This window comes from Tetrao urogallus (assembly GCF_951394365.1).
Source record: "Tetrao urogallus genome assembly, chromosome: 5".
NCBI classification, from domain to species: domain Eukaryota; kingdom Metazoa; phylum Chordata; class Aves; order Galliformes; family Phasianidae; genus Tetrao; species Tetrao urogallus.
Window position 1 is genome coordinate 50,995,301 of NC_136818.1, and position 23,055 is coordinate 51,018,355.

At 44.5% G+C, this 23,055-nt stretch overlaps 2 protein-coding genes across 2 annotated transcripts; both read right to left on the bottom strand.

Moving 5' to 3' along the window:
* Positions 1-3,572: 3,572 nt before the first annotated feature.
* Positions 3,573-4,905, bottom strand: LOC306946820 (uncharacterized protein; the record flags this gene model as incomplete). The annotated part of the gene is made up of 3 exons (XM_079535921.1): positions 3,573-3,947; positions 4,294-4,532; positions 4,662-4,905. 3 exons carry the CDS (start codon positions 4,903-4,905, stop codon positions 3,573-3,575), a joined length of 858 nt encoding a protein of 285 aa, XP_079392047.1.
* A 6,838-nt stretch (positions 4,906-11,743) lies between these two features.
* On the bottom strand, positions 11,744-12,681 carry LOC306946821 (uncharacterized protein; the record flags this gene model as incomplete). Its single annotated transcript, XM_079535922.1, has 3 exons — positions 11,744-12,046; positions 12,146-12,342; positions 12,477-12,681. 3 exons carry the CDS (start codon positions 12,679-12,681, stop codon positions 11,744-11,746), a joined length of 705 nt encoding a protein of 234 aa, XP_079392048.1.
* Positions 12,682-23,055: the final 10,374 nt, after the last annotated feature.

Genomic DNA, 23,055 nt, shown 5'->3' on the forward strand with positions numbered 1-23,055 from the left:
AACTGCGGGGAGTCGGCATCCTCGCTTCGGATGGCACGGTTGTATAGGTTTGTACTGACTCATAAATACCAGATTTCTGGCCGTCTCTCTCTTAAAACGATGCCTACACGCGGTGGTGTTGCGAGATCCCACTCAGAGCAGAGTCAGCCCTGCCGCACCTGAGCCGCAGGTGGGCCAAATCGCCACACCCTCAGAGCAGCGTTATCAGCCCCACGTCTTGTAGCTGCTACCCTGCAAGTCGGACAGCAGGGCGGCTAGCAGGGTGCATCACTGCGTGGAACGGAGAGGAGTGGGGTGGTTCTTGATTTTTCCTTTCTTATCCCCAGATAAAAACCTGGTTTCAGAATCGCCGCATGAAATTTAAACGCGAGACACAGGATGCCAGGGTAGAAGCCCTTGTTTCAGGCCTGTTCCTGCCCTATCACCATTACCCGGATACGGTGACACCCAGCTGTCTTCATGGGGTGGATATCAGTGTTTCCTCTACCCTGAGCGCTCCCCTGCACTCAGCAGGGCTCAGCCCGTCCCTGCTGGCGCCCCCTGTTCCAGCACAGCTCTCACAGGCAGCTTTGCCAGGCACAGCTTTGCTGCTTCCCCCCGGCCCAGCACTGCCTGCATACTCTGCTGTGATCCCAGCTGTGACTTTAACCAACGACCACAAAGGACTGAGATTCCAGCCCTACCTACCTTCTTGTTAACAATGCCAAAGATTATCTGTAAGCTGCCAAATATCTAAAGAGTAATTATTTATATTAAATATACGTGTGACTTATTTTTTTCATATTTTTTTCCCCTAATGTTAAAAAGAAGCAACGGCCTCGAGGTATAATACTGAGAGTGGAAGTGGAAGATCTGAAACTTGTACAGCCTTCGGTTCTTTGTACTGAAACACTTTTCCCAAGTTTGTTCTCAGAAAACAGCCTGTAATCACATGCGGTTCTTCACAGAGAAAAGGGAGTGTTTATAATATGTATGCAGTAGCTGCATGATGAACTATATGGAGGACACAATGATAGCTGTTCATGACAAGGGACTTTTAAGAAAAGGCTTGTCAATGACATCAAGCAAATTAAAATGAAAATGATACAATAGGTGTCAACCCTGTGGCCAAACACAAATTGCCTCATATTGTATTTCATCCGTCTATTTTGCACAGTCCCTAAAGTCACCTCCTCTTTACTTAGCAGCATTTTAAAAGAGGAAGCTAGGGGATTAATTGTCAATTGTATTTTTTATGCCAGTGCAAAATGTGATTGTAATTTAAATCTACTGTTGAAAACACTCCAGTTGTTCCTAAGTTTTGTTCTAATACACCACTGAAAACATGAAATATTAGTTATTACATCTACAGCTTCAGCTGAACTTGACAGATTCAATGACTTCAAGCTGCAGTGCAGCATTAGGCTTGCATCAGGTACACTTGGGACTGCTCCTTAAAATCCTCAAGCAAGCTTTATAGAGAATAGCAGATTCAAGCCTACAGGAAGGGAGTAGGGAGAAGCACTCCCTGTATCAGTGTGGAGCTACACCAGCAGGTGTGATTATATCTCTCTTGCCCCTGACCATCCTAACCTGATTGCTAGCTGAAAGCTAAATAACTTTGCACTGTCCAATGAAAATAACAATAGAATATCTCTTTTTGAGGTAGAGGTTATGAATAAAAAAGGAGTTGATAAACATGGCCTACAACCCCATTGTACAACGCTGCTGTTCTTCACTACCCCGCTTGTGTTTTGGGGTTGAGGAGAGCAAAGCTGAATGTACAGTTCTTGGCAGACAGCAAGGGACAGTGAGGAATAGGAGATAAGCTTCTGCCCACAGTCCTACCTTCTGTTCAGATTGTTTTCTCTGGTGTAATACCCCAAATCCTAATCACCAACCATGCTGTAAAGAAGCATCCATACCTTACAGGGCGGAAGGGGAGCAACCCATCTTTGTCACTCAGAGGAGATCCCTCTCCCAATGCACCCACACCTCTTTGCTCCCAGCCCCACCAGGACTCTGCTCTGAGATGGGGCCCGGGAACTGAATGGACAGAAAGTGCATTAATCTGCCACTGTGCACACAGGCTGTACAACCCAGAGAAAACGCAGCATGGCAATTTAGGACCAGTTACCCTGTAAATTCCAGACACTGCTTCCCCTGCTGACCAGGAAGTTCACTGCCAGCCTTGCACCTCTTAGTGTTAAGCCGGCATCAGGTTTAGATATCATTTCAAAAGTGAGGAGCCCCCAGGCTGTTACACTGAAACTCGAAGCCCCTGGGGTGCAGGGCAACAAGGGGAAAATTAAGACTACATTGCAGCAATCAATCTAGTTTTTAATGCACTTAGAAGAACTGAATAAGCTTCATTAAGTTCTAAAAGAAAAGTGTTAATTAATCCCTTCCCTCCATGGAAAAACCACGATCCTGAGAACGACCACTTTTTCTTAATGGGAAAGGGAAAAGAAAAGTTTCAGGATCGTTAGAGCAAAAAAACTAAAGCTGCTCCCTTCAAATGCTGCTTCTCCTAAAAGCATCAATTTACCTAAGGAGTATTTCAAAATATGCAATTACCATGAGCATTCAGTGGGGAATCAAAGGCCAAATTTGCAGATTAAAATCTCATTTAGACAATACAACTATTAACAGAACTCTAATTATGCTCTTAAATCTTTTTCAAGATACTGGCTTTGATAATTGTAAAACTTCAGAACTCTAAACTGAACATTTGAACTATTTAATCACTGTTTAAAAAATGAATCAGCTACATGAGCATCTGTGATTAACACGGTTGGAGCTCTCAGGTGGAAAACAGACTGTTTTCAGCAATACATCAATTAATATACAGAAGAAAAACACCTTCATCTTCCTCCTTTGCTGTGCCTCAAACATGGTATGATACAGCTGGCAAGGCTCAGGCTCTCAAACATAACAAAATACAGAATCCCTCTCACTGTGACTGCAGGAAAGCCAGGTAATATGCACACAATTTTTAAATTTTTCCCCATTATTGAAAGAGCAGTTCACAAGTGAAACCTTTGCACACTGTGCACAGGTAACACCTGTCAATTTATATACATGTGAAAACTGAAGGTGCGCAATTTCCAGTCCAAGCTAAACTTAATTTTGTTCTACACCGTGGGAAATCTTGCAAATGCAAATTTTTGCTTTGGCTTTTCTTCCTTCAGTTCCCTTTCAGCTGCTGCAAGCACAAAATGAAAGCTGTAGGCACGAAACTGTAAGTGCATCATAGCTATAGCATAATTTTGCCTTTCAGCTGTGCTTAAGGTATCTTCAGCACAATACAAATCAAAGGAAGAAGATAGAAGTATTTGGGGAAAAAAATAAAGCTTTTCAAAAAGGTGAGGCATAAAGAAGACCGAGAGGCACCACATCAAATAAATTTTAATGCTAATTAGTACAAATATTAATAAATATTACTCTTTACAATTAATTTAGAAAAATAAACATGTAAGATTACAAATCAGACAAAAAATCCATCTAAGTGGAAAATAATACATTCTATCACTATACTAATACATCATACTCATCAATTTTTCCTGTTTGTCTGCCATGTTTTGTTTTCACTATCAGGTGTACAGAGGATGGCATTTATTGTCCATTTTATTCTGAATTACTGAATGGAAAGAAGGATGAGGAGGAAGCAAGTGTTGATGGTAGTACGGCAGCTCGCTTGCCATGAAGCAGTAGGTGCTTTGAAAAGCATCGTATCTGGGGAAGGAGAAGCTGAGCTGCATCGCAGACACCAGCGGGAGAGGCAGGAGTCTCTGATGCTGTGGAGCAAAGGGATAGTGGAAAGACAACGTAAAGCCTTCATCGGAAAGGAGGGCTGGAGGGGTGGTTCCCGGGGGGAAGCTGTAGAGCGGAGCAGGAGATACGAGGTGCTGTTGGTCCTGGATTTCCCTCTTCAGTTTCATCCTCCTGTTCTGAAACCACGTCTTGATCTAAGAAATAGGAGGGAGGGTCGGCGGGGAAGTAACAGCTCAGTACTTTGCTTACAAGTGCAAAGTGCAAACAACGGCAGTACACCGGACCTTTCCGTGCTCACTTTGCTTTAATTGCCTGTGTTGGGCTGATGCCGGAGCTAACCAAGCACGGAGGATCAGAGTGCGGAAGGGTTATGGATGAATCACTTTAGGGCGTTAAGAACGTCTATAAGCTTTGCAAGATAGACACAACTCGATGTATATCGAGGTCTGGCTAGTTAAGTTGTTAGGTATTAAACAGCGGAACTCAGCCAAAGACCGCTAGAACGTCTCAGCGCAGCCATGCGAGACGGCCGGCACTCACCTGGACCTCGGAGAGCTGCAGGGCGGCCGCCAGCTTCCTCCGCTCCGAGGCTCCCAGGTACTTCTGGTGCTGGAATGTCTTCTCCAGCTGGCACACCTGCTCCGAGCTGAAGGCGGTCCGCGCCCGCCGCTGACGCCCGCGGCTCCCGCACGGCGCCTCCGCTTCCGAGCGCTCCCCGCCGGCGCTCTCGCTCTCGTAGCCCGAGGACTCGTCGGCGCTCAGCCATCCGCCGTCAGGGGCTGCCGAAGGGATGGAAGGGGCGGCGGTGAAGCTTTTTCCCCCAACCGTGGTCCGCCTCCGTTGCGCCGACACAAGTTGAGGTCCCGACCCACACCCGCCTTTTTTCTCCTCCCACCTTTCTCACCTACCTGGCTCCGACAGGTAGCGCTCGCTGGGCTCCTGGGGACAGGTCCCACTCCGCCGCTCCGCGCCGGGCTCGCAGTCCAAGGGCTGTTCCGGTCGCGGACTCCCCCGTCGGGGCTCGGCCCTGGCCAGGAGGGAATTGCGGCCGCGGCCCTGCGAGGTGGGGGCGCGGGGAGGGGGGACGCAGCAGATGTGGGGCCGCATCCCGTCGGATTTGTGCTCTGCCAGGGGAAAGTCGGCCTGGCTCATGGCGGTGAGGGGCTGGGGCTGTCGGCTTCGATCAGCTCTTATACAGGCGCTTCAGTCCCGAGCGGGCTAGTTTGCAAGTGCGAAGCCACATCAAAGTGGGAATCGAGCAGAGATAACAGCTGCCAGCGAGGAAGAAAGTTCACACGTCTGGCAAATGTCTACAAGGCCCCGGCTCCAGCGTGTCTGCGGGGCCGGGGAAACCCTCTTGAAGTGCAAACCTGCCCCTATCCCCCGGAGGGCAGGGCACGGGCAGGCCCAGCCCCGCGGAGGGGCTTTTAAAGATACCGATATTGCCACGACCGGCGGAGTTTTTACCCGCTTCCTCTCCGGCCGCGATACCCCGACACTGAGAGCGCCCGGCCCGCCTTAAGGCTGCGGGGTGAGCGATTCCCGGCCGCCAGCTCCGCCGCCTGGCGCATCACCGGCAGAGCGGACCCTGGGAAAAGCGGTTGGGGGCCGCTGATCTCAAACCCCTATCCCCTAGGCTGAGCTCTCACCCGGGCTGGGGCTCGGCGGTGCCGCGGGCTCTCTCAGCTTGAACTTGGCGCCACCTGTCTAGCCAGAAAGCATCCCTGACCTCCTTTGGAAGGGTCTTTGGAACCGAGCGATCAAAGCACGAAGTGAGCAGCGCTCGCACCTCATCAACCCCGAACGGTCCCCAACCCACACGGCGCTTCCCGAGGAGGGCGATGCCTTTGTAACGCGAGGAGGGCACCGCGAAGGTATCCCCCCACGTCCCACCCCAGCAAAGCTAGGACCCTGGCTGGAATGGGGAAGGGGCTTGTGACTTTGTACAAAAAGAGCAACGCACAGAGCTCAGATGTCTTCCCCCGGAACACCCCGTGTTGCAGAGAAAACCATATTCATGCTGCCCTTTTTCATCCTTCCAAGCATTCCCGTAACTCCGTGGACACTAGGATGAGTGCATCGCGTTACTGATTCCTCCAGCCCCACTGCCTCACCCTAACCCCGACCCCGGGGGAGCTATACAACACAGGAACAGGAGCAATGCAAACACCTTGCACAGCCCATCCAGCCCCGGAGCTTCTCTTCCAACACCATTCCCTAAAGCAGGGCTGGGAGAGGCTGTTCTTGCACAGGCAGTGAGATTGCATTGTCCTTTATGGGGTGCTGGGCACAGCTGTTAATGGAAGTTCAGTTACCACTGAATCCAAACTGTCATTTTGGCTTTGGCTTAAGTCCATGCAGGTGCACAAGCAGCTGTGCGCTGAGCTGGAGACCTCCCTGTCTTGGAAACACACTCAAAAGGGCCACCAAACTAGCAGCTCCTTAAATCTCGCAGGTCCAAGGCACCAAGTCATCCAAAAAAGCTCAGAATTTGCACATCAATTTTAATCACTTCCAGATTTAATAGCTATTCCTGTACAACTGTGCATGGGCCCTCTTTTTAAAGGAAAAAATGCACCATTTTTCTCACTATTTCTATCTTATTTCAGAGCAGCCATGAGTATGAATAACTCCATGCCTGAACAAATCCTGACTGAAGAGCTCAGGTTTCATCCCACAGGTCATGCATAGAGCTTCATTGCAAGTAAGAGCCCAACTGCCTCACCTAGACCAAATGCTGTGGCACCCAGAAACTGCTGGTATTCAGCAGATACTGAGTCAAGCACACACCTGTAAGCAGTGTTCTCCCCCAAGGGAAGGGGTATCTCCAGCAGGAGAAAACTTATATCAAACCCAAGAGCCCCCATGCCCAGAATTACCCCATGGGCACAAAACAATGTGCAGCTATTGGGGAGAGACTCTTCATCCCTACTGTCAGAACTAAGCCATGCACGAGACTTGGATCAGTGCCATACATGAACAGATCTTATGTCACCTTATGTCATTTGGGGGTGTAGGGAAGGGAAGCAGTTGACTTGTCCCACTATTTTCTAAAAGTTTGTGAAATCCACGACCTTTTCTTTATTATTTAATTAGAATTATCTATTAAATTAGATGTTTAACTCCTTAGGATTCCCCGCCCCCACCCCGGGGGAGGTGGTAGCCACATCTGTAGACCACAAAACCTCGGAACATATGGGAAATGGATAGGAGGTGTCACGCGGCTGTTGCAGCTCCCACCAGGAAGAGGTGCCGACTTGAGAAACTTGGGAACTTTGATGATCCTGGGAGGGCAGAGTGAAATCCCCTCCTCACCTCCTACAGAAATATGGCTCTTAAAGGAGACTTTGTTTCTTTCCTGATCCATTCTTATGTATCACTTTAGATTTTGTATCACTGGAGTTCTATCTGCTATCAAAAAAATGTTACTGGCGCTTCCCCTGTACCAGGTTCTAGAGGCTCACACTACACTAGATTCACAGAATCATTTGAGTCGGAAGGGACCCTTAAAAGCCACTTGGTCCAACTGCCCTGCAATGAGCAGAGACACCTACAGCTCTATCAGGTGCTCAAAGCCCCCATCCAGCCTGATCTTGGGTGTTTCGATGGATGGGACACCCACCACCTCTCTGGGCAACCTGTGCTGATGCCTCACCATTCTTAATGTGGAAAATTTCTTATATCCAATATAAATCTCCCCTTTTTTACTTTGATACTATTCTCCTTAATCCCATCACAGCTGATCTCGCTAGAGTTTGTCCCCTTATTCCATGTAGCTGGCCTTTAGATACTGAAAGGCCTCTCTCTGTTCTCCCCGGAGCTGCCACTAGAAGCTGAAGCACTTGCATTCTCCAAGAATAGCGCTAGTGCGCCACGTCTATTGACATATGTACTCTATCCCCTACTTTTGCGCAACAGCATAAGAAGCTATGGCCAGAAATCAGGAAAAAAAAAAATCCATCTCAAGCAAAATAATTTCTAGCTTAACTGGCCAACTCCGTAGGTGAAAGCCCGAGGCAGAGGGAGCCCTTCCAGCCTCTTACGGGAAGGGACGAGGCCACCAGCGCTCGGCGGGGCTCAGGGCTCGGGGGGCGGTGAGACCGCTGATCACTGTTTGTATCCTTCACTGCTCCCCTTTGGAAATGCTAACTAGGTTATCCAGCACGCCGTTTGATGTCCTGATAAGTGCTATTAGACAGCCAATTAGGCATCAACGAGATCGATTGTTTCGGAATGGATGCTTTCTGTTTGAAGTAGCCGTGAACACTAACAGGGCCATCACCAGGCTCTCCTTTGCCCACGGGAACAATGCGGGCCGACACATCATAAATAACAAATGTTCTGACTCACCCGGAGCGCTGCGCCCTCCCGGCTCACACGCTGTAGCTATTCCCATTCAGCACTGTGGGACCAAACGCGCGCTTTGCATTAAAAGCGATTTATCACGGAATTCCCATTCAGCTCTTTGCTCAACGGAGGGACAAAGCGCCGAGATAGCCTCGGTGCGAGCCAGTGCAAATCGGAGCAGGAACCCAATTCCCACGCACGCCACCCCGCGCTGCCCGGGGATCGGTGACACCTCCGCAGCTGTTCGCGATTGCCCAGGAAGAGTAACTGAGAGCTGAAATGGGAACTTAAACACCTCACCTCCCGAATTCCAATCCGCTGCCGGGATCAGTTCCCCACCAAACGCCTTTACAAAACAACATTAGGTCGGAGCTTAAAAACTTAGTGAACAGTTGTAAAGGGTAAGAGGGAAAACCTTTCAACAAAATGAACTGAGACTAAAAGATTTCTCCTCTTTCTCTCCCCCCTCGTTTCGGTTGGATTTATCAAGTTAATTGGCATCTAATTACGTATCAAAGAAAGAGATAATGGGCTGCAATTAGACATAATGGCCTGGCGGTGCGAGATCCCTCCTGATTAGCACACAACTCCGAATCACTTCACCTGGTTCGTTAACAGGTGCCGCCGGTGGCTCCACGGTGTCTGGGCGCTGCGGGGGGGGGGGCAGCCGGCCCTATTCCCAGCCGTTGCCCTGTTGGTTGCTCTCGCCAAACTGGGACAGGCGTTAACGCACGGGCTGCCGCCGGCTCCCTGCCATTACCGCGGCGCTAATTCAATCAGGTTGCGCACACACTGCGGGAAGAAAGGCTTTGAAGTCAGCTTTCTACCCTCCCACCCCTTTTTCCTCCCCAGGGAGTCCCGTTTTCAGGTTATACAGCCCCTTCCTCGAAAGCCGCCAGCTCCAAAATGTTCCTCCCCAACTCAGCCACCCGGCCCTGCCATTTGCGGGGGTCTCGCACGCTGCGCTTTGTCCCGCCGGCATCATTCCTGCCCGGAAGGTGGCTGTGATGTGATTAAAGACACAAAAGGGGTGTTGAAATGGAGCTCGCTCTGGTGGAGCAATGTGGGTTCCCCGCTGTGCCCGCGAGTGCCACCGGCCCCGAGGCGAGCGGCCCGTGCACCGCCCGGGCTGGAGCGCTCTGCCCCGCTGCTTTTTTTTTTTTTTTTCTGCCTTCAGCCAGAGGCTGCCAGCATAGAGGCCCATTGTAGTATTTTAAGATCACTGGAATGTTAACTTCTAGAGAAAGAAGATTTTTGCGGGTAGAATAGGTTCTGCAGCTCATACATTCAGGTTACCCTTGCTAGCAGAAAGCCTAGTAGGACCTGCCTGGGTGCTCGCAGGACTCAAGTCCATTAACTCAAGCATCCTCTACTCGGAGGCTGCTCCACATCCCTGTTTCTCTCTATAGACTCAGTAGGATTAAATTGCAGCACCACACATTTTGCTTGCCTCTGCACTCTTCTAAGCCTTTGCACAGAGGGGAAAGCTACCCCAAAGAGCCATGCTTGGGTGTGGAAGGGTGCAGTTAGGCCAGGTTTTCATGGCCTCATATTAAATCTCATCCTATCCCATCCCACCCCCATCACCCTCTATCCCCATCACCCTCTACCCCCAGCCAATCCCGACGCTCAGGAATTGCCTCCCCTCTGTGGGTAGGAGCGTACTGTTCTCTCTCCCTTAAGACCTTTCATCTCCCTCGCCCCCTTTCCCCCCCCCCCCCCCCCAGGTCCCATTTGGTTGGGGCCAGGCTCTTCCCCGGCATTGCAGCAGCCCCAGCCTGCTGCCCCGAGGGTTGTGTGCCTCCGGCCTGGCCCTAAGACAGCACCAGGAGCTGTTCTGATGGCATTCTGAGTGAGCAAACCGTCTGGATTCCTCCTGTGCTGAACATGATTAAAAGACCACTTAACCCCTCCACATTTGTCCCTTTAAAAAAGGGATAGTCAGTTTGACTCTCTTTAGTTTTTTCCAGATAACTTGTATACTCATCGATCTTGAGTGTATTGCTATCTCAAAAATGTCTCTGCTCAATTGAAGAATGTTTTGGAGACATCTCAGTTTCCCAGTGATTTTTGAGATAGAGCAATAGAATTTCAGATTTCTCTCCCATTTTTTTTTCTCCTTCAAATCAATACAGTCATTTAATAATATTTGAATTTGAAAAATAAACATTCAGATAGATTTTTATTTTTTTTTTTAATCTCCTCTTAACAAAATTCCTTAAACTGTAATATCTTCCTAAAAAAGCCTCAGGAAGATCAATAGCACCTAAAACCCTTATTGCTTTTCTGAAACCCTTGCATTAGAGCCACATTAACACTGTATCTGTAAGCAAACAGTAACCTCAAAAGACTAAACAAATGCAGCATGGACTAAAATACTAAGTAGACTTCCAAATATGGGAACTACTCAGAAAAATCAAGGGCTGTGGCCTTTGGAGGCACATACAAGTTACTTTGAACCAGGTGGATGTATGACAGAGTGATTTCTGTCTAAAAATGGAGTATTTGTGTTCAAGAATGACTAGCACCAAACCTTCAGACCATTCATGATAATGGTCAAGTGCACTGGAAATCTTCTAATAACTGAAGAGACCAGCTCTGAAGTGATGGAAATGTTTATTTCTCTTTTCATGTTAGCTCACAATCAGCTTTGAAAGATTTACAACAACTTACATCAATCAAGGATCATTTTTCATAACGCTTTCTCTAGCCTGAAATCTAAAATTTTATTTTAATAAAATCTTCAGACATTATCCAGTCATGAGCATTACTCAAACAAAAAGTGCACAGCACAATGGTAACAAACTTTACTGCCATTTAGAGAAAAATAGCTTTGAAACATTGCATTTCTTTTGACAATTACCCTCAAACCCCATTAGGCACATGCAAGATGCTGAGACACTAGCAAATTGCAAGGCCAGATCCCAAGATTCAAGATCTTTCCAAGATCTGTTTTATGCAGTAGGCCCTTGTTAGTCCACTGAGGCCTCCCATGAAATTGTGGTAAGGTATTTTCATATATTTATACAAAACCATTTTTTGTACCCTTAAAATCATAGTCTATATGCTATTTCAATGTCTTCATTACAAATTCTGCTGTCGTTGTAGGCCCAGTCGTAAATACTGGTAACTAATTCCTGATATATCTATATGTCTTGTTAAAAGCACAGCCCCCTCCTGAAGTGCCATAGTGGAAGCAGCTGAGAGATTGGACAGCCATTTAAGGGAATGGGGGAAGTTAATGCTTTTTGTATGTATCCTCAGTAAATTGCAAGGTACAACATAAGATTATTCTTTCTCTACTAGGGCCAGGACAGAACTAGAGAATAAGGACTGTGCTTCATTCAATGGGCAGGAGCTCTTTCAGGGCAGGATAAATAGTTCCGCAGTCCTTGTGACCAATTCAGATGAAAGCTGAAAAAATGTTAAGGTTTGTTAGGTGATTCCACTTATGCTACCATTTACCCCACTATGTTTGAACTTGCTGGGCAGCTTGGCCTGAAGTCCATGATCTGGATTGTCGATCAGTATCTTGCTCAGAGCTGCACCAGAACTCCAGCAGGCAGATGCAGGCAGGGGCAGCCCAGATATAGTTATTAGATATTAGTGCAAATTCTCCTTAGTCACAGTCCATACCAGCGGGTCAGACACTCAGCAAGAAAGCCCTGGGATCCCTGTATCCTACAAAACAGGGTGCTGCCCAGAAACCCACAGGCTGTGCTCTGCAGGCACTGCTGATGTCCAGGGCAGGTGCTGGCAACGCTGCCAAGGCAAAGCCCCCCGGGGCAGCCTCATGCCCGGGTAGAGGCGGCGGCCGGGCCATGTAGGTGACTGGCAGGGACACCTGAGGTCTGAAAGGGAGCGCTGGAGTACAGAAAGGCTCCGGTCTCAACTCTTGCAGTTGCCTCTTGAGCTTCATTCGGCGGTTCTGAAACCAGGTCTTGATCTGCGGGAAAAGGGAGCGGGGCAAGAATTGAGATCCGTTCCTAAACCATCAGCCACCTCCCACCCCACCGTCCATCCCGGCTCCCCGCACCGCGCTCACCTGCACCTCGGAGAGCCGCATCCTGCCCGCCAGCTTGCGGCGCTCGGCGGCGCCCAGGTAGCGGTGCCTCTGAAAGGAGCTCTCCAGGGTGCTGATCTGCTCGGCGCTGAACGCCGTGCGCAGCCGCCGGCCGCCCCTCGGCTCCTCGGGGCACGAGCACTCGCGGCCCCGCTCCTCTTGCGGTTGCCCCGCTGCACCTGGAGACGGAAGAAAAAAGGGTCAGGCAGGCCCGAGGGATACCCGTCCGCCTCAATCCCTTCCCTGGCTCCAGGGAGAGGCACACAGTTCATGCAGCCCTCCCATCCCAGAGTGAGCCGGTGGCCGCGGTTACCTGCAGCGGGGGGTGTTGCCGAAGGCTCCCTGCCTTTCCCGGCGCCTTTCTCCTTGCTCCGTTCGCTCAGTCCGGGTCTGGAGCTCGAGGCGAGACGGCGGCCGGCGGCCGAGGGCGATGATCGGTGCGGGGTGCCCTGGGTGGGACTTTTGGGGGCTTGGCTGCTCTGGGACAGCCACTCCACAGAGAAAGGGGCCTTGGTCATCCTGCTGCGTTTTGGAGCTGCCGAGAAGGATAGTGTGAGGAAGCACGACTCCTTTATACCTTAAGTCCCGGAGGAAAACGTTGTTTGTATAAATACACATCAAAGAGCCAGATAAGTATCATCTAATTGCCATCAGTCCCCCCCCTCAACAAAAGATACCGTTCACACATTGCCACAGCTCGAGGAGGCCCGGCTCCGCCGTGTCTGCCCCTGGAGGTGTTCGCTCCCCCGTCAGTGATTTACAGCTCCTGTTGCAACCTATCCCGATGCAAATGGCATTTATGGCGCTGAGCGGCCTCAAATGGCACTGGGGAATGCACCCCGGGGGAGTGCGAAAGGACCCTCTCCCCCGGGCTCGGCGGGTCTTCGAGAGACAGCTTTTTTCATTTCAAGCAGACAAGCCTCTGCCTAAGCGGATCTTCTGAGCCTCTTCTCTGGCCTGAGCACTGTGCTTCCCAGACAGCCCGAGGCAGGAATTACGTGCTGCTGGGGCTGTAGCATCGCAGCATAGACACCAGAGAGGGAGGGCTGAAGGAAAAAGTTGTGAACCAGAAAGAAATGCCAAGGCTGTTGGGTTGTACAGGCCGGCTCCTGGCTGCTTATATAAAGCAGTTTTCTGAACTAAAGAATCAGAAAAAGATAATTATTCCTTAGAATTTGCTTTATTTCAGATACAGAATTCATGCCGTATTTTCCTTACCCAATCTTTCCAGCTGTACAGGTCCCACAGAGTTCTCTGCTATCTCACTCTCCACATCTTTCCCCTTACCACCTTATGTGTGCTATTCAGAAGTGTTCCCATCTATGCTGGGTTTTGTGCACATCAGGAACACTTGGCTGTTGCAGTAATGCCTCAGCAGTACACTGACAAAAGATTTCTGGTGCCTTAAGGATGCCCGTCCCACTCTTGTCTGATATCAGCTCACCTGCAGAAATTGTGACTGCAGGTCTGATCTGCCCATCAGTGTTGCAGATTTCTGACTTAAACCCATCCACTACCACCTGTACACAAAATCAGTGCTTTGCTGTCTATTTGATTTCTTGCTCTGTTATTCTGCCAGTCCTGCTTGGACTCCGCATTCGCTTCTCTGGTCACAGTTATTGTAATTTATTCCCAGGCTCTATTTCCTTGGCTGTCAGTGAGGTACGGGATCAAAGACTGAACCCCTCCTACTTACTCAGTTTGCATCTAAATAGTTCAATGTTTTCAAATTTAGTAGTATAAATTCATATCTTCTTTTTTTTTTTTTTACTTGTATCAATACAGTAAGCTTTACTCAAACCATCTTCATCTATGATTCCTAAAATCTACACTTCAACCTCTTGTTCCTTCAGAATATGGTTGTTAGATCTAGCCATCATTAAATCCCCCCCAAAGGAAATATGTAAGTCCCTTGTGCCCAGGTTATTTTCATCCCTTACCCCTACGTAGTATTATATATATGCATATAGGTACAAATCATACATGGTATGATACTATATACGCTGAATACATACATATAATAAATACATATTTATGTTTATAAGTATAAAAATACATAAAAATCTATCTGTAGGATTTCACCAGCTTTATGTTCTGTCAATAATAAAGGCATTGGCAAGCTGTTGGATTGGAAAAAGAATGTGATACGTGGTGTTCTATAAAATAGAAATCTCAGGTTTTAGCATACACTGGTGCATTTGTCACATCATTTCTTTACAAATTTGAAAACATTTTCACCATCTGAGCTACAAATTACATCTTTACACACTGCTGGTTCATTAAATGCATTTTACTGAGGCGAATGTCACAGCCAAAAGATGGTGTAAATTGTTAAGCGCTCAGAGACACAAACTGATTATACTGTGACAAGGTTAAACCAAATGTCATTTCCATTATACATAAATTGTATAAGCATCCTTGATAGACGGCAGATGACTTTTGAATGTAATGATTTCTACAATATTTAACAGCTGCTAGTTTAATTTTATCTACATTTCTTAAGCTCTTTCTATTCCTATGCATTATTCATCAGGCATTTGTTTGAAAACCTCATGCAAAAGTGTGATTCAGAAATACTGTGTTTAAAATCAGGTGATATTGCCAATGGGTCAAAAACCTGCTTACACTGATGTCCCTGGGCTTTTGCAGTTAGAGATAAGCAGGAAGAGATTGTCCCTTCACTTTGCTGCTACAAAGACTGAGAGACGAAGAGCTCAGACACAGACACTACTGCCACTAGCAAAAGTCTTAAGATCTGCTTGGCAAACTAAATGACAGTAAGTTTTGCAGTTGTTTGTACAAAACACAGTTGCTCTCTCTGTGGACTCAGGACCTTCATGAAAATAAATGACAGCAGCTCCCAAAGGCCAAAGGAGACTGAGAATAGTAATGACAAAAGCCAGCCCAGGCAGAGCCATCCTGTGGGAGTTGATGTAGGAGGAAGCATTTTAGCATTCAGGGAAACTACAGTGAGTTGAGATTTGTCACTTGACACAGACCACTGTATTTTTTGCAAGCAGGCACTGAAGTCAAAGTGGCCAAGTTATGGCTTTGTAGTGGTGTGGCTGGTACAGGATGGGACCAAGATAACAGTGCTTACACAGGCAGCCCTCTAGAAATGTGTTTACATGACACTGGTCTCAAGCTAAGGAGGTTCTGCAGAGCAAGGCAGTCCTACCTGGATGCCTACTATGCAGCTGATAGCAGATATTTTGGTTTAGCAGCCCAGCCTTTGAGCACTAATTGCTTTTCTATATCTTCCAATACAAAGGCCAATTCCCTACTAAGCCAGATGAATAACCTGAAGGACTGTGCTCTGAGACACCTACTTCCCGCTGAAGCTTTGAAAGAACTGAAGGGAAAGTAACTTCCAAGCACCTTCAGAAGAGGTACTGGAGAAGGCTGCCAGCATTTTGCCTTGCTGCAGAAGACCAAAGGAACTATTTTCTAAGAGTAGGTTATTCTTTCTTGTTACAACAGAGAGTGCTGTGAGACTGGAGTAGAGTGAGCACATGGTCGTTGGGAGTAGTGTAGTGGTGGTGCAATGAAACAGTAAAAAGGCAACTAAGGACATGCTGGATTCATCTGCATGTTCATCTATGGGCACGCATAATTCCTTCTGAGAGATGCCCAGTGAAGTAAGGGCTGCTGGCAGCTGCTGTGCCACGTATGTGGTCTTAGTCCTGGCATGTTCATCCAACCATTGCTATTTCTGAGAAATCACTCTTTAGAATGTAAAAGCATTACAAGTGGCCTTTAAGGAACCTTTTTATCATCAATTCTTTCCTCCCTGACAGAAGAAAAACTATTTTTTCCATGAGGAATGAAAAGACAATACATGCAGAAATACCAGGAGAGCCTGGAATAAACAATGTGACAAGGCATAGACAAAAATTAAATTTCTCTTTGTGCTTGGAACTGATATAAATCAATACAGTGCTCAAAATGCTGGGAGCTCTTACGACCCCTTACCATAAGGCTGCTACCAGCATCTAAACAGCCAGTGAAATCTTTCAAAAAATACAAGTTCTGCAGGAAGAAAACACTTACCTGGATTGGTTTAGTAAGCTCTTACCCAATTTAGCCAGATTAAAGAAGAATTCAAAATTGTTACAAATTAGAACTATATTTAAACACACTCTGCTGTTGCTACAGAGGCAGGGTTACCAGCAGCAAATTTATCATTATTATTATTTCTAACTACAAAAAAAAAAAAAAACAAAAAACACCATTAGAGATGAAAAGCAGCCAAGTTTCAGGCATGCAAATCCTTCTTCAGTGGTCACTGCTGTCCTACTGTAACTGAGAGACTTCTCTGTGGACAATTCTCAGACAAAACTGCTCAAAAGTTTGGACTTGGTTTAATTCTCCATAGCCTAGCAAGGATAATTTTTGAACTACTACTAAAAAAAATAAAATAGCATGAAAAGGAACGATAGAAATGATCTTGTCTCCCAGAATAGATGGGAATTAATTGTTAGGTCCACTAACTGTTTTGGCATCTGGATTGTTTTAGGACTATGAATTATACAGAAATACAAAATACACCTATGCAGAATAATGTGTATACATAAATTCCTGAGTCCTACAGGTTTTAACAATTATTCGGGTTACTTGGACTGACACTCTGATCAAGACCACAAAAACAAAACACTGAAATACCTTAAAATCTTGTCAAAATCTGAGAGGCTTTTTCAGGTGTTTTACATCAAGGGCTTTTTCTCTGTCAGCATTAGCTGAAGAATGAATGTTCCCATGATGGTAATTTCTGTAATTAAATTTAACAGCTTGCTTAATATAAAACTGATAATGGAACATTTCATGCATTATTTTCACTTTTTGCTTCTTACAAATTCCTTCTCAAGAAATACAGCTATACTATCACTTTCAGAAAGTAACCTTTCACTTTCAGCTATCACATAATTAATCTATTTTCCCCCTTAACTTTAGAGCTAGCATTTGAGCATGACAGTGTCAACAGGGGAATAAGACATCACATCTGGCTACCCTGGGTCATCTGTCCCCCTTTGTGCCCATCCTGGTCTACGTTCTACAACGCTGCATAGGTCTGTGCAGTGAAAACATTTTACTGACTCTTTATTCATCTACTACAAATCAGATCTTTGTACTGCTCCAAAGCCAGCTTCTTTATATTAATGAGAATGTTATCTATTTCAAAAATGGGTTTCAAAGCTCTTCATTTTGTATTTCTAATTATTTCTTCCCCTTTTCTATCTTTCTCACTGTTACACTGTTTCTTTGTATTTTCTTTATTCCAATCACTTACATCACGTACTCTGGAAACGTTACTGTTAGCTGAGGAAGAAAACCCTTACTCTGAATAACGCAGAATTATAGCAACAGAGGACAATTGACCCTCTGCCTCCACTGCACACCAAAGCAGGGGAGCACAGACGTCCTGACATTCCCTCTCAGCTTAATAATAAGGGAAAAGTGAGCATACAGTGGTGAAGGGCAGGAATACAGTTAGGTAAGATGCTTAGCTACACTAACAATATGTGATTCAGTGCAAAGCAGTGTACTTCCTTTGACAGGCTTCACAAATCAAAGGAAGGAAACTTTAAGATTTAAAGATATAGGATTAAAGGGAGCAGTTACACATATAGTTTTACAACCGGGATGCGAAAAACTTCTTCTATTTTACATCTGCCAGCTTCTAACGGGCAGATTTTACGTAGTCACCTGGAAAGTCAATCACATTTCACAATACCTTTCCTCTCAGTGCGGCGCGTACGTAGTGAAACGTTGGAAGGCTCTCTTGTGCCATCTCCTGGTTGTAGTAAGACTTCACATGCAGGAAACTGCCGCACGAGGGAAAGAGAGAAGTTGAAGTTTAGTGGCAGTGGCTTTCCTGATGGTGAGAGAAGATGGACAGAATTTGCTTTCCACTTTCCCTGAACATACAGATGTGCATGGAGGGCTTTCACCTCTCTTTTGCTTTTAGAATTAAGACACTTTCCCACTGCATTAATGTAAGTATATAATGGAAATTCTGCATTCCCCCATAACATCTCCTGTGCGAGTTCAAGTGATGTACATTCTGCCCACACCTATTTTATTGCTACATATCAGCGCAAAAATAGTAATAAGAACCTTGAAAATTTGTGATTGGGATGTGATGAAATTAATAAATTGATGAAAGATGTTCCCTGATTGCAAGAAAACATTTGAATTTTGGTCCAATCCACATCACAGAGAACACCGAAAGGGCTGAAGATCACTGCTGAGTCCCTCTGCATTCTCAAGGACAAGAACAAGAGGATGTGTGTGAACACTCATCACAATTTGATCTGAGCTGTTCTCACAAATCCACAAGAAAGGGGATTCTACAGGCAGGTACCCCCTATTCCAGTGCTCAACAAGACATTTTCCAATGTAAAAACTGAAACACAATCAACACTGCTTCAAAATTAATACCTTTTGCCTTGAACTTCACGAAGCATGGAGAAAGCTAGTTCTCTTCTTTTCTACGTGAAACTTTTTACAGCAAAATTTCACACACACTGAGTCCTACTCAACATAGTTTTCTTCTGAGTCTCTTTTAATCTATGTTTTTAAAAAATACTATTTTAATTGCTATCCTCCAGTCTCTTTTGTTTTGCCTGTATGTTTCCTAAATGCAGTGCCTAAATTATAAACTATTACTGCCGATGTCCACTAGTGCCAAATAGAGCAAAATAATTACCTTCTGTCATATATGGCTCTCTCACATCTCAGGTCTTCTGGTCTTTTTTTCTTCTTGTTTTCTTCATTTTGGAAAACTGTACAGATGGATTCATATTCAGTTTGTGATACATTGTGGTCCCAAGAGTTTCTTTTCTGAGTTCCCGCAGTTGTTTTTTCATTTCACAGTTTTCCCTCAAAACATAGGAGTTAGAGCTTAAATTTAAATCATTATCACAACTATTTTGAATTCTAATCTTATACTCTGCATGGGTATGTTTTCCATTCCATCCTCCATATCATTAGTCAAAATCCCAGACACAACTGGATCAAGGCCCTATTCTAATATGGATAGCCCTGCCCCTATTACATCCCCCTCAACTTCACAATTTAACAAGCAGTAGTAATTAGTCTTTGAAATTACTAATTAGTTGTGTCCCCAGCTAACAGTACATTCATCTGGATATTAACAACCTAATATATAAGCAGGTCACATAGATCTGTTGTAAAGAGATTTATACACTTAAACATATAGTATGCTGGTGTTTTTTTCCACATATTGGGACAGTTATGCTGACAAATGAGACCATTAGGTTTTTCAAAAATTACTTTATGGACAAATACATGATAGCATTTAAAATTACTCTCTAAGCTTGTAGAGATTTCAAGTAGATTTTTCAGTATCTCTTCTGGTATCAAAGTTCACCTGGCTGACAATTCCCAATTAATTCCCCAAGCCACTCTCTTTCCCTTGCCCCTCCACTTATTCTTATCTCCTTTTCCCGATTTTGATTACTATTTTCTTTCTTAGTTCTCTAGGAACTCACACATTCTCCCTAGATCGAAAGTACAATACCACCAAGATTATTTCAATTTTGCTCCTTATTCACTATAGAACAGATTTAATCAATTTTTAAATTGAAATTAGCACGATAGACTCCCATTCTCACTCCTAGTTCCTGATTAACTTTGATCACAGCATGCATTGTTGAGAGAGCAGGCTGTGAAACAGCAAACGGCTTTACCACCATCTGACAGTTATCCATCTCTTCTGCTCAGCAAAGAACTCTATGTAACAAAATTTCTGAAGAATCCACCCTTACTGTTTTGCTTTTCTATTGCTGGCAATAGCATTTTGTCTGTACAGTTTTATTACTAACCTGCTGTGCTATTCTTTTCTATTTTTCTTGCTAATTCACCCCTTCTTGCTTCTCCTGCTTCTACCTTTCTCAGTACTCCCCCTTTTTTTTCTTTTTCTTTCCCCATCACATAATTGGTGAGCCCATGCAGTCAAACTGCTCTGTTGGTTCTCTTTTCCTTGCATTAGGATGGGCTGTTTCCATATTTAAAATATAGCCTGTTTTGGAACAGCCCCCCCCCCCCCATGTTTTTTTGTTTGTTGATTATTTTTTTTTTTTGTAAGAAACAAACAATATTTGTTTCTATGTGCCTTAGAATCCCTTCCCCAGGACCTTATGTACCAAATCTTTGAGCATATTGAAATTCGCTTTTTGAAATCCAGCTGATCAACTCATGTTATCCTGCTTCTCTCATCTCCTTCTTTCCTTTGTTTCTTATCTTTCCTCACAGTAAGTTTCTTTTTGACTGCTTTCTATGTTCAGATTTTCAACTATTTGCTCTCTATTAATCACAGTAAAATTTGAAATAGTAATCTGATTGTCTCACATTCTCTTTTTGATTCATGATTCCTTATAGACCCTGTGGCACCTAGCTCTTTTAATTTATACACAGGACAAGACATGTAAATTTTAGAACAACTATGTGCAATATTGGGTTACTTTTTAGTATATAGTATTTGCAGTATTCTTTACCGTTGTCTTTCCTTCCTATGCATTCTTGTTCCTTCCAATACTTTGTAATGACATTTTGTCATGCTGTTGATCTTCATGGAGAGCTGTTACTGTGCTGATGTCTGGAAATCTATACGCTAATCTCAGGAGTCACCTGTTTTCTTTGGCCTTTATCTTCACACTCTTTGCCCCTTTCAGTTCTCTGCATCAAGACACTGAACGGACATCAAGACACTTGCTTAAAAAGAAGGAAAGTAAGAAGAAAAAAGAAAAACTTTATACAGAATGCAGCAAGTTTTTGTGTTGTAAGGATGAATATACACTGGATTGCTTTTAAGCATCTATGAGAGAGGAAAATCATTTATGTACAGACTTTCTACCACTATAGTATCAAGGACTGAAAAAACAACCCATATGCCTATCACTGAAGGACTGTTATTTTCCCTCTCTTCAAAGTGTAGTTTATTCATTTGTTATTTAGAAACAGATTTCTTAACATTTTAGTCTGAGTTTGAGTCTGAGTCTGAGTGTCTGAGTAACGCTTATGAAACAAATCCAACAGAGAAAGAATATAGAAAACCATAAAAGCAAAGTTTAGAGCTGACTGAAAATTTTTCAAGGAAAGAAACTTGCCAGAATCATGAATCAATGGTGCTTCATGAAATATTTTCCAGTTTCTTGATCCGGACTTCTATAGAATACTTCCTGGTAATCAACAGAATTCATCCACATTTCTTGACAGGCTTCTGGAAGTGTTGGAACTCTGGATCCTGGAAACCTGCTTTCAAATGCAGCTAGTGTAACTAGGACACAGTTTCCAGCACTCTTGCAGGAGTTCTGAAAAAAAACAAGGAACCTGGGAACAGAGACCTGCAAAGGTGCACTGAAAGAGCACCAACACACAGGAATGAGCACAAGGAACTAAAAAGGCTCCCATGGAGAATATTTCATTGAAGAAACTCCACAGGTCATTGTCTGAAAAACAAATGCCACAGAAACCAAGATGAGTGAGGGATATGTAAAAAATAGGAACTAGGACAGCTGGTGGTAATTCTGTCTGACAGAACAAGCTCAATTCTTCCATGCACTTTTGTAATGTAATTTGGTGTTGGAATGGAAGCGTAGGGACAGACTGCATATCCGCTTATTCATGCAAAACAGTTACTGATGCCAATGTTTTCTGCCGACTAGATACAACAGAACTTGCTGCTTTCACATGTTATGCTCTGTGTTTTCTTTTAAAAGAACATTCCCCCCAAAGATACAAAAGTTTACCCCAAATCCTGCTGCACATTAGTCATAAATAAGCAGTACTATCAGATGCTAGACATAATTTTATTGAGAAATCTGTGTCACATAATAAGATGTGCATACATCTGTGTTTATGGACAAAATAAGACCGGTTTCCTTGCAAAAGAGATTTCCCCCTGCTCCCCCCCCCCCCCCCCCCCCCAGTAAATATTTACACTTGTTGTAGTTGTAGGGTGGTGTCTAAACACAAAAACTTAAATACTTATTTGGTAAAAACACCCCAAAGTAGTACCATACCTCAATACTCTGCATTTATAGTAACATTAAGTATGATACACTGAAGCATTATACAGAAGTTCTTTTAAGTTCTTGTATAGCACCAGTTATTGTCACAGAATAAAAATAATATTTTCTAGATGTAGTAGTTTCTTTAGATTTTGATAAAAATGGTGAGACATGTAGGATCTAATTAATGTGGGTGCAAAATATAAATGCTAAGCAAATCCACAAAAGCAATTTCAAGAGCCTGAATGACAACTATATAAAATATATTTGTTAAAATAACGTGAACAACCTTGTGGAGTTCTTTGCATTAATAAAGCTTACGCTACTTTAAATTGTTCTGTCTTTCAAAGGCAAGGCGTGGCTTTCAGTAAATGTTAAATTTTTTGGTGGAGAACTTATTTCTGATAAGGTTATTGTCACATTCTTAAATCACTGTATTATTTAAATACAGGAGGTAACGATTAAATGTTTTTACATTTGGCAATTTCTAGAGAAATATTTCTTAAATTTATTAAAATAGAAACATATTTTTCTTCCTCAAGTGTAAGTAGGAACGCTACAATTAATGGCATGTTAAACATACATACAATAAGTAACAAAAGAAATCATCTTAAAAGTAGAACAAATGCAAGAAAATCCAGTTGAAGGCTGAGTTTTCCAGTGTCTAAACCAGAAGAGCACAAGTGTCAGTCTAGTGCTAATATATGAGCATAAAAAATAACAAGAGTTTAACCCAAAGAACAGACAGACCTCGTGTTCAGTTAAGAAAGATGAGAAGTAGAAGGCCTGTGACGGTATGTATTGCCATCACTGACAAGAGAAAAGGAGAATCTTTTCTTTTAAGCATTGAAAAAACTACAA